Below are 16717 nucleotides of genomic sequence, written 5' to 3' on the forward strand. Positions count from 1 at the left end.
CTTTTGGTCCCTTGAAAAAGAGGAGGCTATGCATTACAGAGCTATGATTCCTAAACCCTTTCTCCGATTTGGATGTGAAAACTCTCATATTGCAGATGGGAGTGTGCACTTTCAGCCCATATTATATATATAATTTTATTTCTGAACATGTTTTTGTAAACAGCTAAAATAACAAAACTTGTGTCACTGTCCAAATATTTCTGGACCTAACTGTATATTGCATATTGCGGTCAGGTGACCGCCATTCCAGGATCTGAAACCGGCGAATCCTTACAGCACACAGTGCGTGCAATGTGAGGATTCATAAGTCTGCAGTCACAGAGAAACTGCAGACTTATGGATTCAGGGGTACTTTGCACGTTGTGACATCGCTACTGCGATATCGTCGGGGTCAAATTGAAAGTGACGCACATCCGGCGCCGGTAATGACGTCGCAACGTGTAAAGCCTTAATGCGCCGATAAACGATTGTAAAAACGTCGTAAATCGGTGATCTGTGTAGCGTTGGTCACTTTCAAAATGTCGCACCAATAGGAGATATGATGTTGTTCCTCGTTCCTGTGGCAGCACACATCGCTGTGTGTGAAGCCGCAGGAGCGAGGAACATCTCCTTACCTGCCTCCACTGGCTATGCGGAAAGGAAGGAGGTGGGTGGGATGTTTACGTCCCGCTCATCTCCGCCCCTCCTTGGCCGCCTGCCGTGTGACGTTGCTGTGACGCCGCACGACCCGCCCCCTTAGGAAGTAGGCGGTTCGCCGGCCAGAGCGACGTCGCAGGGCAGGTAAGTGCGTGTGAAGCTGCCGTAGCGATAATGTTCGCTACGGCAGCTATCACAAGATATCGCATGTGCGACGGGGGCGGGGACTATCGCGCTCGGCATCGCTAGCCGATGCTAGCGATGTCACAGCGTGCAAAGTACCCCTTAGACTTGGCAACCTCTTTAAGTCCTGGTTGGTCCTATCAACAAACATTAGCACCATTTGCACTTAAAGTCAAAACCCAACAACACAAATGGGCCCCCTCTTTAATAAGTACACCACTGACAGAACAGTACAGATTTGCCATCGCTTTATGTACCGTAAGTAGGATGTGATAACCAACTTTCAAATTGTGAGTAACAAAGTAACATTAATGCTTCTAAAAAAAATTGTCATAATGATATGATGCAATTTTGAAAAAAATGTATATATTAAATACACATAAAAATCAGCGAATAGAAAATACTTATGTTTTATATCTATCACCAAGTTTCTAAGTTGATTTTCCAGAAATGTATAAATTAAATGGATATATCTGGGACTTAAAAAAAATGTGCCTAAGTTAACAGACAGGTTGTTGCTTCCTACCTGCCTGTTATGCCCAGTGATGTTCTTCGCAGGCCCAGACTGATCCTGCCAGCAACTCAGTGGCTTTGTCAATAGAGCCAAGGATTCTTTTCCGCTTGGCTTTGTAGACGGGGTGGGACTGCCAACATCATGCTGATTGCCTACCTGCTTCCACTGCCTAACTCGGGGAGTCGGCTGTCAATCAGTGTAACATTGGAAGTCCCACCCCATCTATAAATCAGAAGCCACCATGCTGTTGATGCAACATCAGTGTTAGGCTATGTTCACACACTGCGTTTTTTACCTGCGTTTTGGGTCCGTTTTGGGTCCATTTTTGCTGCAGAAATTTCTTGAGAAATTCTTGTAACCTTTCTGCAGACATTCCCCAGCAAAACCTATGGCAAAAAAAATTAGCTGTGCACACACTGCGTTTTTTTCTTAAGAAAATTCTTTCAGTAGATTTTCTTAAGAAAAAGAATGAGCATGTCACTTCTTTTCTGCAGCTAACTGCGTTTTTTGCCATAGATAATTGGCACAATAACGCAGGGAGCAACCAGCGGTAAAAACGCACCAAAAACGGACCGAAAACGCACCAAAAACGCACCGAAAACGCGGCAAAAACGCAGGTGCGTTTTTGGTGCGTTTTTTAACACAGGTGCACTCTTAAGAAATTTCTTAAGAAATTTCTTAAGAAAAATCATTTTTCTAGTGTGAACATAGCCTAAGTAGCTGAATCGCCAGCATTAGAGGTCTGTGACTGCTCTGTGCCAGTGAAGAACGGGCGTAACAGGCAGGTAGGTAACCACTACACGCCTGTTGGTGCTTAGGCACAAGTCCCGGATATACCCTTTAAGGTTTATGGCTCCTATTTGAACAAAGAGAGCTTATAGAGCTTTTCAATATGGTTGCCATAGGAATTCTACTTTGTTCCAACATCGCCAATGCTGCCAAGTGTACATGATGATGTGTTATCCATACTCATGACATGTCACTTGACTATGGGGTCTGCAGTGTAATGTGACTATGGATGGCACCTGAGATGACATGTTGTCAATGTCATCAGCATGGACAACATGTAATTTCGTGCAAGAGTAAACAGCTAGCAGCAAAGATCGGCAATCAGTGGCTGAGCGAAAATGCCGAAGAATCCCTAAGGTGACTGTACAGAAAAGCTTTTTATGTTCTCATTTTGTGGGTTAAGGTGTACAATAAATCAATGTATAGTATATATGCTACATAAAGAAGTTAAATAATAGTTATTAAACAAGACTACAAAATGAAATCTTCTTTACAAGTGCTGCATGGCCAGATCTCCTAGCGATTCCCCATTAATCTATGACAGACACATGTGCGCTTTCCTGAAAAACAATGTATAATTCAGAACTGTTATATAAAACATATCTAGCACTAAAAGTCAAATAAAAAATACCAACTAAACTAAATATAGACTTTACAGCTTCAGTTCGGTTCATTTCATTCTATTGTATTTGACACTATTCTTCAGCGCTTAGCAAACATTTCCACATTGAGAATCTACATTGAATAAATTACTAGTCTCTTACCTGTTACCTTGACACAAGGAACATCGAATTCTAAAGAAAGGCAGCACAGATGGTAAATCTATCATATGTGATGCTTTCTGTAGCTTTCACATTTGCACTTAGATGTGAGATGCATGCGCAGCATAATAAAATAAGAAACTGTGTGTTCTTCGCTCGGTTGCTGTAATTATTTTTTCAGATGATTAATATTAGTAACTAATTAATTCATGTTTATATTGGAAAGCAGCGAACAGGAAACATTTCATGAAGCCTATCTGTACGGCACGGAACTGTATATGGACCATACACATTGGAATAACTACTTTTCAAGAGACTGAATTACAACCAAACGCCAGAAACTACTAGAAACTCACCTATATATGTATTATGAGCTATAGATAAGACGCCAATATGCCCAATAGGATAAAAAATCTAAACAAAAAATGTGCAAGGATCAAACTATATAGTAAAAATACATATTTTATTAAATGATGATTAAAAACTGTGAAATGAACATACAAAGTCAGACATATAAAATACAGTAAATAGGTGGCCAAAAAGAAGACCATAGTAATAATAAAGAGATATATGAAATGTACCGTATTTTTCGTTTTATAAGACGCACCGGATTATAGAAAGCACCTCAAATTTAGAGATAACAAAGGTATAAAAAAATGGGGTCTGTCTTATAGTCCGGTGGTGTTTTATCGGAGGGGGGTGGCAGTGGTGGTGGAGTGGGGTCACAGGAGGCAGGGGCGGTGCTGGAGTAGGACGATGCTGTAGTGGGGGCTGTGCTGGCTGCGGACGCCGTGCTGGCTGTGGACGCCGTGCTGGCTGTGTAGAGCAGGGCGGTGCGGCCGGTGTCACAGATGCTCTGTCGTCGGTGCAGGCTTCAAAGAAATGGCACCCAGAGCCAGCGCGTGCACAGATTGAGCTCTCGGTTCAATGACAAACTGAGATTTCATCTGCGCTTACACCACCTTAGAGGCCAATATCCTAAAGTCCGCTGTGAGGAGATCAATGGGCCGGAGGCGGTGCGTGCACACATGAGATCTTGAACCGAGAGCTCCATCTGCTCACACGCCGTCTCTGAGCGCCATTATTTAAAGCCCGCACCGTCGACAGAGCATCACACCCGCTGCGCCGCCCTGTTCCACACAGCCCCCACCAAAGCCAGCACAGGCCCCTCCGCAGCCAGCACAGCCCCCACAGCAGCCAGCACAGCCCCCACCACTGTCCCCGCTGCAACTAGCAAAGCCCTCCACAGCCCCCACTGCAGCCAGCACAGCCCCTACTGCAGCCTGGTCAGCCCCCGCTGCAGCTAGCACAGCCCAACCACAGCCAACACAGCTCCTACTGCAGTTAGCCCAGCCCCCCACCGCAGCAAGCACAGCCCCAAGCGCAGCCAGCACAGCGCCCGACAGCCAGCACAACGCCCACTCTTCACCCCATGGTACATTCACATTATAAATTTATGGGAGAAGTGCATCTTATAATCCAAAAATTACAGTATTCTCACCCTTTTAGATGAATACTCGGTTGAAGGCACAAGCTCAAAGTGGTGAAAACTATTCAGAAAGTGTAAATACTAAAAAAAAGAATAAAGAATGAGAAATGGTAGTACATAGCTGTAATAATGCACAGTGGCATCAGACAGACCTTACCTACCAAGAAAACACAACCAATGTATGTTTCGCATCAAGCTTCTTCAGGGGGTGTTTGATGAAGCTCGATACAAAAAGCGTGTTGAGTGCGTTTTCTTAATAGATGAGGTTTGTCTGATGCCACTTAGCATTTACTGCAGCTAATATCACTCCTTATAGTATTGTCCACTTCAGCTAGTATACGTCCGCAATGCTGAGATGGCATTTAATATACCTCTTTAGTACAATGTTCTACTTTTAGCAGTCTGGTGCTAATGTCCACTAATTTATTGTATTTTATATGTCTGACTTTCATGGGTTATTTCACGGTTTTTAATCTTTATTTAATAAAAATAAAATATAGATTTTTATATATGTATTTAGCTTTGACCATTTTTGTTTAGGGAAAGTAGACACTCATTCTGAGAAATCTAATTAGCATTCATGAATTCATAGCAGTGGATTTTTCCACTATGAAATTGGCCGTTGGTGTAGCCTCAAATCCGAATTATAGCAAAATCTGTACGTTTTCCAATGGATTTGACCATTTGCATTGCAAATACAAAACAACTGACTTACTGCAGATATTAAATTTATGCCATATGTCAATTTCATCAAAGTTTTTTTTTTAATCACTTTGCTGATGCTGTAATATTCTGTGGATATTTCACCTGCAAATCTGGAAATTAAATCTGCAGCATATCCACCAAGTGTGAACACACCTTTAACATCTGAGGCCCTGTGCGCACGCTGCGGATTTACCACGGATTTTGCCGTGGATTTGTCGCGGATTTGCTGCAGAAAATGTGTCTAACATTGCTGCAGTCATTCCCCAGCAAATCCTATGGGTTTTAAAAAATGCTGTGCGCACACTGCGTTTTTTCATACCCGCAGATTTACTCTGCGGAATTAATGAGCATGTCACTTCTTTTCCGCAGGTACCTGCAGTTTTTGCCATAGATAATGGTAAAAACCGCAGGAACCAACTTGCGGAAAATCTGCGGTAAATCCGCGGCAAATCCGCACAAAATCCACGGCAAACTGCGGCAAAACCATGGCAAATCGCGGCAAAAACGCGGGTGCGATTTTACCGCGTTTTTTACAGCGGGTGTGGGATTTTTTCAGAGGGTCCGTTTTTTTCTTAAGAAAAAGGCACTTTCTAGTGCGCACATGGCCTTAAGGACAATGCAATTTTTTGCTTTTGCCCTTGTTTTTTTCTTCCAACAGACATTTTCTTTTTTTACTTTTTTTGTCAATATAGCCATATGAGGGCTTCTTTACTGTGCATGGTGAGTGGATGTTTTTATTGACACCATTTTGGGGTATATACAAAGTTTTTATTGCATTTATTGAGAGACAGTTCTAGCATTTTTATGGGGCTTTTTTGGTGTTAATTGACAAATATTTAGTTAATGAATTTGGGCCATTATGCACATGGCAATGCCAAATATGGAAATTTGTTTTATATTTTTACATAGGTGAAAAGGGGGTAATTTAAACTTTGAATGGACTGCTTCATATTTTTATCAGTCCCCTTAGGGAATTTGAACCTATAAGTGCTTGATTGTAGTATATTGTGAAATTGACAGGTTCCTATGAATCCAAGCCAAAGGCTCATTTTCTAACATAGGAAACATGGTAGTCTTCAATAAGCCTCCGGTTGACCGGGAAGCCCATCAGCACCACGCTCATTCTACGACCTTTGAAATGTTGCAGTCAAACTTGACAGTGAAAATTAAGAAAATAAACTATTACAATCCAATCTAGCCTTGAATGCATCTGTGTACTACAGCCAGCACCTGGACTGTATGGAGTGGTCCAAGTTCTTGAGCAAGCTCACCACGAGCAGTAGGTACATTGACTGTACATATATGGTGAATGTGCCTATGGTTTAAAAGACAAGACATGAGTAACTGATAATTTTGGATATGGGGTATTACCACTCTTAAAGGGTCTGCTCCATTAGGACATATAGATGTTATAGAGAGGAGTTCCTCAATCAGCTGGCCTTTGGGGTTTAAACAATACCAATACAGGACCTTGTTTTTAGTTTGTCCACATACTAATAGAGAACGGCTTACCTGTCAAGTTGAGGGCTCAGATCTGTGTTGCTCATGCAGAATTCACAGTCCTCCAATCTGGAAAAACAAATTATTTATGGTTAACTCAATTTATTAGAAGATGGAAGGCAGACATGCAAATATCATGCAATACATTTTTTTTATAACATTTCAGTACAAGCAGGGCTGTAGTTAGAGTGGGACAAACTGGGCAATAGCTCATGTCCCCCATCACCAAAGGAGCTCAAAGGAAAGACCTTACACAGCTGCTACAGCCTGTGACTAGGAGAATGGGTGGGGAGCAGGGGTCCACTGTCGGCAGCTGGCACCAGCTACCAGTGACCACAGCTGACTGCCGCTAGCCAAGACTCCCACCACTCTATTTTATTCTGCATAAAAATGAAGTGTATTATCTGTCATGTTTGCATATTCTGTGTATTTGTGTATTTGCATAGAGTGTATATTGGTAGAATGAATATACCGGTATATTGTGTATACTGTATATACATATAGCAGATCCCATTGACAATTTGTTTTATGATCAGGCAAAGAATTTGTCTAATCGTTGAATGTCACATTCTCTATCCAGGATACTTTAAAAACATTGTCACTAGGTTGCTTCTTATGAGCATCCAGTGTTGAGTAGGCCTCAAGAACACCACCACAGTCCACCTGTCACGGGGTGACAAGGAATAACAGGAGACCGGGGCTCCTAGACTGGCCCTCAGGCTAGGGGGCCATAGCTGTCCTACTCCCAGAGATACGTCTAATGGTGACAATGTCTTGGCCGACTTTTTCACCCTGCTACTGGCTAGCCCTGATCTAATATCCCCCTCTTCCCCACCCCAGGGAGGACCGGGACAAGACTGGTGAACCCACAGATATGGACAAATGGGGAAACCAAAACTCAATCGCACAGCTAGCACACATGGAAATATAAGACAATATGTGATCAGGAGGAAATATTAGCAGGGAAAAAATAACCACATGACAAGAGGATTTCCACAGCACATCAAGTAGCACACAGTAAATCACCAGCAACAGGAAAACAACAGCACATGGGTCGGGTTAGCAAATGCTATGGTCGGCATGGGAAAACATATTCCTCCATCTTAATAAGGTGTGGAGTACCTGTGATACGTCTCCCACAACATGTGATCCAAAGGGTAACCAACAGGCTTGCAGAAATTAACTCCTGCCAGTCCAATCACTAATCAGCACACAGCTGGTTAACACCCAAGCCTGTCTGTGTAACTCAGAAGCACCCGAGAAAGTTAAGTGTGGAGTGTCAGAGTCTGTAGTCTAAATAGTGTCTGCTGCTCAATGAGTTTAGAGCCAAACACCGTGTGACACCACCTGATCTTCGTGAGAGCAAGAGCCATTTAGATGAGATAATAATTCACTGGCCCACAAAATGTTACTTTTTTTGTTAAATGCATGAAATATGCAGGTTCTTATGGTAATTTGTCACCTGATTGTAAATCTGCTTTCAGAATTTTTATACCGCTCAGGGATTTTGAATAAGATGCATATACATTTTTGAAACTTGTTGCGCAATGTCCTGATGAAACCGCTCCCTGTGCTGGTCACTGACATCTGTAAGGTTATAGGGGAAAAAAAAATAAATGGAATTTCAGGAAATGTATCTTGGGAGACATATTGCATCCCAATTCTTTGTAGTGTTGTAACAACTCCGTCACAATATCACTACGCATTGGTGCTTTATAGTGGCAAATGAAGTTCACCACTACATTTTTTAACAACTCCCACACCGTTGCCTCAGTCTCCCTTAGGCCTCTGCCACACTCACGTGAATTTCACGCACGTGCCGAGAGACACGTATTTTCCCTGCGTGTTGTGTGCAGGTAAGTACGTGTCTCTGGTACGTGCGTGACACGTGTGTTCTACGTGTGCTATCCGCGATAGCACACGTAGAATCAGTAATTATTATACTCACCTGGTCCTTCCTGATGTCCGCGCTGCTGTCCGTGGTGCTGATCCTCGGTCTCCAGCCCTCCCGTCTCCCCGCTGCTGCTGCTGCCAGGCAGTGAAGTGAATATTCAATGAGAATAATGAGCGGCGGTCGGCAGCAAGAGGCAGCAGCGGCAGAGACAGGAGGGCTGGAGAAGGTGAGTTAATGTTTTTTTTTTTTTCACTGACATGTGTGTTTTCTCCGGCGCGTGTCACACGGGACCGCATCCACACTACACCCGTGTGGTACGGGTGCGGGCCGTGTAACACCCGTGCTGCCGGCGAAAAACCGGACATGTCAGCGCTTTGAAAATCGCACACACGTACAAACGCACACGGACACACGTTCCGTGTGGTTTTACGTGTGTGTGCCTGCTACAATAGGGTAGCATTGGTTAAAGTGTCTCCGTGCCGCCGGTACGTGTAAAAAATGACAAACACGTGCCGGCAGCACGGATGTGTGGCGCAGGCCTTAGGCTGCTTTCACACATCATTTTTTTGCAATCAGGCACAATCCGGCGCTTTGCAGAAAAAACGCATCCGTTTTTTTGCCGCCGGATGCGTTTTTTCCTCATAGACTTGCATTAGCGCCGGATTGTGCCGCATTGCGTCCGTTTTTTGTCGGATGCGTCATATTTAGCCGATGCGGCGGCCGCATGGAATGGTGCTTGCCGCGTTTTTTGTCTGCGGTGAAAAACCGCATCGCGCCTAATCCGGTGCGATGTGGCGCAATTTACAATGTAAGCCCATGGATGCCGGATACGGCGTCCTGCGGCAAAAATCCCATCCGGCGGCCGGATGCGGTTTTTTGAACTGCGCATGCTCAATATCATACTGGATCCGTCAAAAAACGGATGGGCCGCATGGAAAAATGTATGCAACAGATCCGTTTTTTTCGCCCCATCCGTTGCATAGGTTTTTGAACCGGATTGTGCCTGATGCAAAAAAAACTGATATGTGAAAGCAGCCTTAATTTTCTGTCAAAATTAGTGTTTTTCATAATTTCCCTTATTTGTTGCCCCATGATTTTGGCCCCGCTGATTTGTGGAAACTTGTTTCTCAGGTGCAAAACCCTCGCCATCACGATCCATCACATTGACAAAGTTCTTCATCAGCCCAAGTTTTAATAGCAAAAGCAAAACTCTTTCTGGAGCTACCAGAGGATGATGCAGGACAGTCTTTCTTCCTGGAGTCAAATTGTTTCTTGGTGGTCTCTGTTTTTTGTGAAATATTTTTTTGCGGTCTCTGCTGTCCCATTCACAGAGAAAACAACAAAACTTTGCATAGCTGAGCTGCAACCCAATCATCAAGGCTATTACCTTCAGATCACCACAAATATTCCACTCATAGTTATCGGAATGGATTTTTGACAGCAGAAGGCGGATATTTTCATGTTTCTTTCAGATTTGATGCATAAGCAAGAGAAATAGATGGATTTTCGTTGCCATTATGCAGACGTACTGCTTTTAAACTGTTTTTTAAAGTTTATTAAAAGTCTCCAGTTTGAGGTCTTTACTCTTGTCCCATTGCATCTAGGAGAGTTTGCATAGTTACAGTAAACCAGCTCCCCTTCCATTGAAAATAAGTGTTCATATTCCTGCTACCTATGGCAGAAAGAACATATTGTGGTCCCTGTTCCAGCAAGTGCCAGCCTTTGAGCCTCGGAGCCAAAAGCTCTGCCTGACTTTTTGATAGGTTCAGATCACGAATTACCGTATTTTTCAGATTATAAGATGCACTTTTCCTCCCTAAAATTTGGGAGGAAAATGAAGGGTGCATCTTAAAATCCGAATGTAGCTTACCAGAAGGTGGAGAATGGGTGGTCTGCTGACTGCGCTGGACACTGTGTGGTGCTGGGTGGTGCTGGGTGGTGCAGGGCTGTGCTGGCTGCGGCGGGTGAGATGCTCCATCGGCGGTGCGGTGCTGTGCTAGCTGTGGCAGGGGAGATGCTCTGTCAGCGGTGCGTGACTGTGGTAGCTGTGGTGGGTGAGATATTGTCGGCGGTGCAGGGTAGTGCTGGCTGCGGTGGGCACTGTGTGGAGCGATGCAGTGCGGGGAGATCTTCAAATAATGCTGCCAGGAGTCGGCGAGTGCGCAGATGGGAGCTCTTGGATTGTGATTGAGCAGAGAGCTCAATATGTGCAGGCGCCAATTCCAGGCGGCATTATTTGATGATTGCACTGCCAAAGGAGCATCCTCGCACTGCCCTGCTCCACACAGCAGCCAGCACAGCTGGCCACACAGAAGCCAGCACCGCCGGTCACACCGCAGCCAGCATTGCCCTACTCCAGCACCCCCATGCCTCCTGTGACCCCCGCTCCACCACTGCTGTCGCCCCCCTACAGTAAGACGCCACCGGAGTATAAGATGGACCCCATTTTTTTTTTTACCTTTTTTAGCTCTATATTTGGGGGGTGTCTTATAATCCAGTGCGTTTTATAAAACGAAAAATACAGTAAATCATTTAGATAAACCTAATATTGTTTGTGAGGCTCCTCAGACTCATGGCCTAGAATATCAGGATCATGTCAAACAGCTTCTTCTCCAACCAAATCAACGTCCGAATCTTCCTCTAGATCCAAAGTCTAAAATATTGCTGGAGTGGGGAATGGCAGCTCTGAGCTAGGTGAGACCGGCCTAATTGCTGAAGGAATGTTTGGATGTTTCACTGAATTTCTTGTTTTACTTGTAATTCTAGCAATTATTGTCATACAGAAATAGCAATGTGTAGAATGGTCTCTTGTCTCCCTCCATACCATTGGAACAGCAAATACCATGTGCCGTGGTTTATCAAGGAGCTTAAGGGCGGCTTTGCACACTACGACATCGCAGGTGCGATGTCGGTGGGGTCAAATTGAAAGTGACGCACTTCCGGCATCGCATGCGACATCGTAGTGTGTAAAGCCTAGATGATACGATTAACGAGCGCAAAATCGTCGTAATCGTATCATCGGTGCAGCGTCGGCGTAATCCATAATTACGCTGACGCGACGGTCCGATGTTGTTCCTCGTTCCTGCGGCAGCATACATCGCTGTGTGTGAAGTCGCAGGAGCGAGGAACATCTCCTACCGGCGTCATCGCGGCTTCCGTAGGATATGCGGAAGGAAGGAGGTGGGCGGGATGTTTACATCCTGCTCATCTCCGCCCCTCCGCTGCTATTGGCCGCCTGCCGTGTGACGTTGCTATGACGCCACACGACCCGCCCCCTTAGGGAGGAGGCGGGTCGTCGGTCAGAGCGACAGTCACAGGGCAGGTGAGTGCGTGTGAAGCTGGCGTAGCGATAATTTTCGCTACTCCAGCTATCACACGATATCGTACCTGCGACGGGGGCGGGGACTATCGCGTGCGACATCGCAGCATCGGCTTGCGATGTCGCAACGTGCAAAGCCCGCCTAAGTGTGAGAAGTGTAACACAAGATGAGCAACAAATATGGGGCCTAAAGTTTGTCTTGATCTCCAATTTTGCACTGAAAATACAGGATATAACTTTTCTTCACCAATGGTGTTATGCTTCTTCTCTGTGATTTTAAAGTCATTTCACCCCAAATATAGCAAAGGTCGTTGGCGTCACAAAGGACAGTGAGATAAGACTTTTTGGTATGTAATCCGTGAAACCCCAAAGTGAGCAAATCCCTAAGATTTAGGCTGTGTTCACACACTGCGTTTTTTACCTGCGTTTTTGGTCCGTTTTTGGTCCGTTTTTGCTGCAGAAATTTCTTGAGAAATTCTTGTAACCTTTCTGCAGACATTCCCCAGCAAAACCTATGGCAAAAAAAATTAGCTGTGCACACACTGCGTTTTTTTCTTAAGAAAATTCTTTCAGTAGATTTTCTTAAGAAAAAGAATGAGCAGTCACTTCTTTTCTGCAGCTAACTGCGTTTTTTGCCATAGATAATTGGCACAATAACGCAGGGAGCAACCAGCGGTAAAAACGCACCAAAAACGGACCTAAAACGCACCAAAAACGGACCTAAAACGCACCAAAAACGCAGGTGCGTTTTTGGTGCGTTTTTTAACACAGGTGCACTCTTAAGAAATTTCTTAAGGAATTTCTTAAGAAAAATCATTTTTCTAGTGTGAACATAGCCTAAATCTTGGAAAAAAACAGAGCTCTGTTTGTTACTAAAGTATCAAAACAAACCGACTACATAAGAACAGTGCAAAGTAATAACATCCCAGCACCTAAAAAGAAAAAGTAATTTATGACGGGGCAATGTAGGCATGCTGCGATTTGACTCCAAAATTGGTAAAGTGCTACAAAAAAGAAATCAGATGTTTTACCATCAGTACGGCATTCGATTTTTATGGATACACTACAATTCTGTAAGATGGGAAATTGTAAATGGTCCTGTAAGGCTGCTTTCACACATCCGGCTTTTGCAGTGCGGCTCAATCCGGCTCAAAAACCTATGCAACGGATGCAGCGAAAAAAACTGATCCTTTGCATACGTTTTTCCATGCGGCCCGTCCATTTTTTGACTTGAAAATGAGCATGCGCAGTGCAAAAAAATCGCATCCGGCGTTTTTACCGCAGTACGCCGAACCCAGCGTCCATAGACTTGCATTGTAAATTGCGCTGCATCACGCCGGATCCGGCACGATGCGTTTTTTTTGCCTCACCAAAAAAACCTGCCAGGCAACGTTCCATCCGGCCGCCGCATGGGCTAAATATGCCGCATCCGGCAAAAAACGGACGCAATGCAAGGCCATGCGGCACAATATGGCGCTAATGCAAGTCTATGCGGGAAAAAATGCAACCGGCGGCAAAAAAAAAGGTTGCGTTTTTTCTGCAGAGCGCCGTATTGTGCCGCTCAGCAAAAATGGGATGTGTGAAAGCAGCCTAAAAGATTAATAGCTGCTGGGTAAAAAAAGGATTGTATATGGAGAGCACATGGATGACAAGTGAGAAAAATTCATCCCACTTTTCTGGATGAGAATGGGACAAAAATATTTTATACGCTCATGTGACCCCAGCCTAAAGCTAAGCCTACACATCCATTTTGACCGCAACACCAGTCGCACAGCCAAAAATTGCTCTATTCTGCTGTTATATTGCCGCATATATACAGGTGAATGGTAATGCATTGAAGCCACAATATACTGTGACTGAAACAAGCAATTTCCAAAACTTGGACCCTGTAGGGACAGTTTAGACATAGTGCCTTGTAAGTCACTCATCTACATTACACTGCGATGTAGCACAGAGCGATCTTTGGGCACCCTACCTGTTGTGAGGCCAAGGTCACGGTGTAGGCCTACCTTAGATATCTCTGTGTGAAGGTGCAATATCATAGCATTTGGGGCCCCACATCTATTGTTGGCCATACTGATATTTGATACGATATGTACTCCTGGCCAGTTTTAGACAATGATGGCACTAAAGAATATATTCTGTTCTGCATCCAACGTGCCTCATTTTTATGCCCAGTTGTTGTGTGATTCAAACAATAAGGTATATAAAACTAGTGTATATTAAACTTGCACACTCTGCTTTTGCAGCGTTTCTGCTCCTGTGGGAATTTATTGCAAGGTCTGGATGTTTCACTGTAGTAAATGGAAATTTATGAAATCCCATTTGCTTGGTGCTGTTGAAAATACCTGGTTTTCAGTGAATGCCGCAGTTTAAAGCCACAGTAATCCCCATTGGTTGCAATTATGCTGCAGTTTTGCCATATTGTGGAAACCGCATGTAAAAACATATCTATAGAGTTTTCTGTGTGATTTTTCTATAATTACACATTCTCACTCTTTAGTAATGGTGCGACTCAGCAGCACATGCAAGCACCCTTAAGGCAGATCTGTCAGGTTTCCATTGCTACCGTATCTGGTGACAGCAGAAGATAGAGCGGGAGACGTTGAGCTTTACGTTATACAGGTTTAGATGATTTGATTCAGTATTTTTGTGTTAAAAGCTGTTTCAATTCTCCAAGACTGTCAGCTCTTTTTATACATAAAAAGCAAATCACTTGAGAAAAGCTGTCAATTAAACATTAAACCAACAGTGAGAAGCCAACTAGAAAAAATAAGTACACCCTATAAATTCAGTAATTAAAGGAAACGCAACAGAAGTGGGAATTTGAAAAAGGTGGTGTGCTCCTCCAAGGACTTGTTCCAACAGTCACCAATGGTCAGATATGGAGAATGAGACAGCACATCCAGTGAAATGAACCTTTTATATACCCATAGGTCATTTCAGCTCCATACTGCCCTACTCTCCACATCGATAGACTAAAGCGGGCTTTACAAGCAACGACATCGCTAAAAAGATGTCGTTGGGGTCACGGAATTTGTGACGCACATCCGGCCTCGTTAGTGACGTCATTGCGTGTGAAACGCACGAACGACCGTTAACGATCAAAATTACTTACCTAATCGTTGATCGTTGACACATCGTTCCTTTCCCGATTATCACTGCTGTTGCAGGACGCAGGTTGTTCGTCGTTCCGGCGGCAGCACACATTGCTATGTGTGACACTGCAGGTACGAGGAACAACATCGTACCTGTGGCCGCTGGCAATGAGGAAGGAAGGAGGTGGGCGGGATGTTCGACCTGCTCATCTCCGCCCCTCCGCTTCTATTGGGCGGCCGCTTAGTGACGCCGCTGTGATGCCGAACGAACCGCCCCCTTAGAAAAGAGGCGGTTTGCTGGCCACAGCGACATCACTAGGCAAGTAAGTATGTGTGATGGGTCCTAGCGATGTTGTGCGCCACGGGCAGCGATTTGCCCATGATGCACAACCGACGGCGGCGGGTGCTTTCACCAGTGACATCGCTAGCGATGTCACTGTGTGTAAAGCCCACTTAACTCAGAAGCCACCTTTAGAAACAATAAAGTAATGGCTTTCTTTCAAAGATCAGACTCATATTGTTTTGGAGTAATTTCGACCACTCTTCTTTACAAAATGCTCCCTTATGTTATGACCCTGTATTATGGCATGCAACGCTGTGAGGGGCTTCAACGTCGTAGATTTTTTCTTCTATTAGATTTTATATGAATCATGGCATGCTTTATCAAATATTATATTTTCAAGCGATTCTGCTATACTTTTTAAAGGCTTATGCTCGTGGTTGTATTATAACTCAATGAGATCTTCTGCGAGATTAGTTAAACGGATTGTTGTATTTTCATATTGTTAGCCCATTTGCTCAGAGACTTACAAAATAATATACTGAGGTAAGTGTCATACTCCCCAGGTCTGGTCTCTCTGCTCCAGCATTTGGTTGTAGGCTGCAGCTGTGATGTCCATTTGGCCAATTACTGAGCTCTATGGCCAACGTGGACTTTTTCTTGCAGATTCTCACTGAATCCATGAGACAAAAACATTGGTGTTTTGCATAATAGGTAGAGAATGGACCCTATGTTCAATAAATCATGTTTACCACACAGATCTGTAACGAGGTTGTGTACATGAGAGTGAAAGTTTGACCACAAACTGGATAAAAATCAAAAATTAGCAGAATCAGAAATAAAAAATATACTTAAGTTCAGTATCTGCAATCATTTTTTATTCCATGTATTAGCCCTCAATGCTGCAATCCAGTTTTTTATAGCTAAATGTAAAATATATGGAGAAAAGTATTGCACCCAGCACATTTTCCTCTGTTCTGGAATGGTTTTCTCCAAGATTTTAGATTGTTTGTGGAAATTTTTGCCCATTGCTCAAGAAGATCCTTTTTAAGGTCAAGAGTAATGTTGGGTGAGACGGATGGTTGACATTCTCTGCTCTAGGTCATACCAAAGTTGTTAGATTGGGTTGAAGTTAGGGCTCTTAAAGAGCAAGTCATGTTCTTAAACACCAAGCTCACCCAACCATGCCTTTGTGGACCTTGCTTTGTTCAATGAGGCACACTCTTGTTGCAACTAAAAAGGGCATGCCACAAAATGTTCCAACAAATTTGAAAGTGTAAAATTGGCAAAAACTTAATTTCATTGGATCTAAGGGGCTTTGTCCTTCCCATGAAAAGGAACCCCATGACAATATCATTCTTTCATCAAACTTAGCACGATGTATTCAGGTAGGAATGTTCTCCTGGCACTAGCAAAAACCAGACTTGCACATCAGACTGCCAAATCGGGGAGTGTGATTCATCATTCCCACAACACAACTCTACTGCTCCAGTATACAGTAATGGTGTGCTTTCTACGCCCAGCGGTGGTGTACTTTGTATGTGCAGCG

The 16717-nt window shown here is 43.9% G+C and overlaps 1 protein-coding gene across 3 annotated transcripts in view; it reads right to left on the bottom strand.

Annotated features, from left to right (window-relative positions):
- Positions 1–16717, bottom strand: part of LINGO1 (leucine rich repeat and Ig domain containing 1) — a 520596-nt gene that overhangs the window by 400564 nt on the left and 103315 nt on the right. For all 3 annotated transcript variants that reach the window (XM_075345577.1, XM_075345576.1, XM_075345580.1), the window contains one exon: positions 6590–6646. In XM_075345577.1, the coding sequence (XP_075201692.1) occupies positions 6590–6624 (35 nt within the window). In that variant the 5' untranslated portion in view covers positions 6625–6646. The remainder of the gene's footprint in view (positions 1–6589; positions 6647–16717) is intronic.

This window comes from Anomaloglossus baeobatrachus, chromosome 4 (genome assembly GCF_048569485.1).
Source record: "Anomaloglossus baeobatrachus isolate aAnoBae1 chromosome 4, aAnoBae1.hap1, whole genome shotgun sequence".
In the NCBI taxonomy this organism is placed as follows: Eukaryota; Metazoa; Chordata; class Amphibia; order Anura; family Aromobatidae; genus Anomaloglossus; species Anomaloglossus baeobatrachus.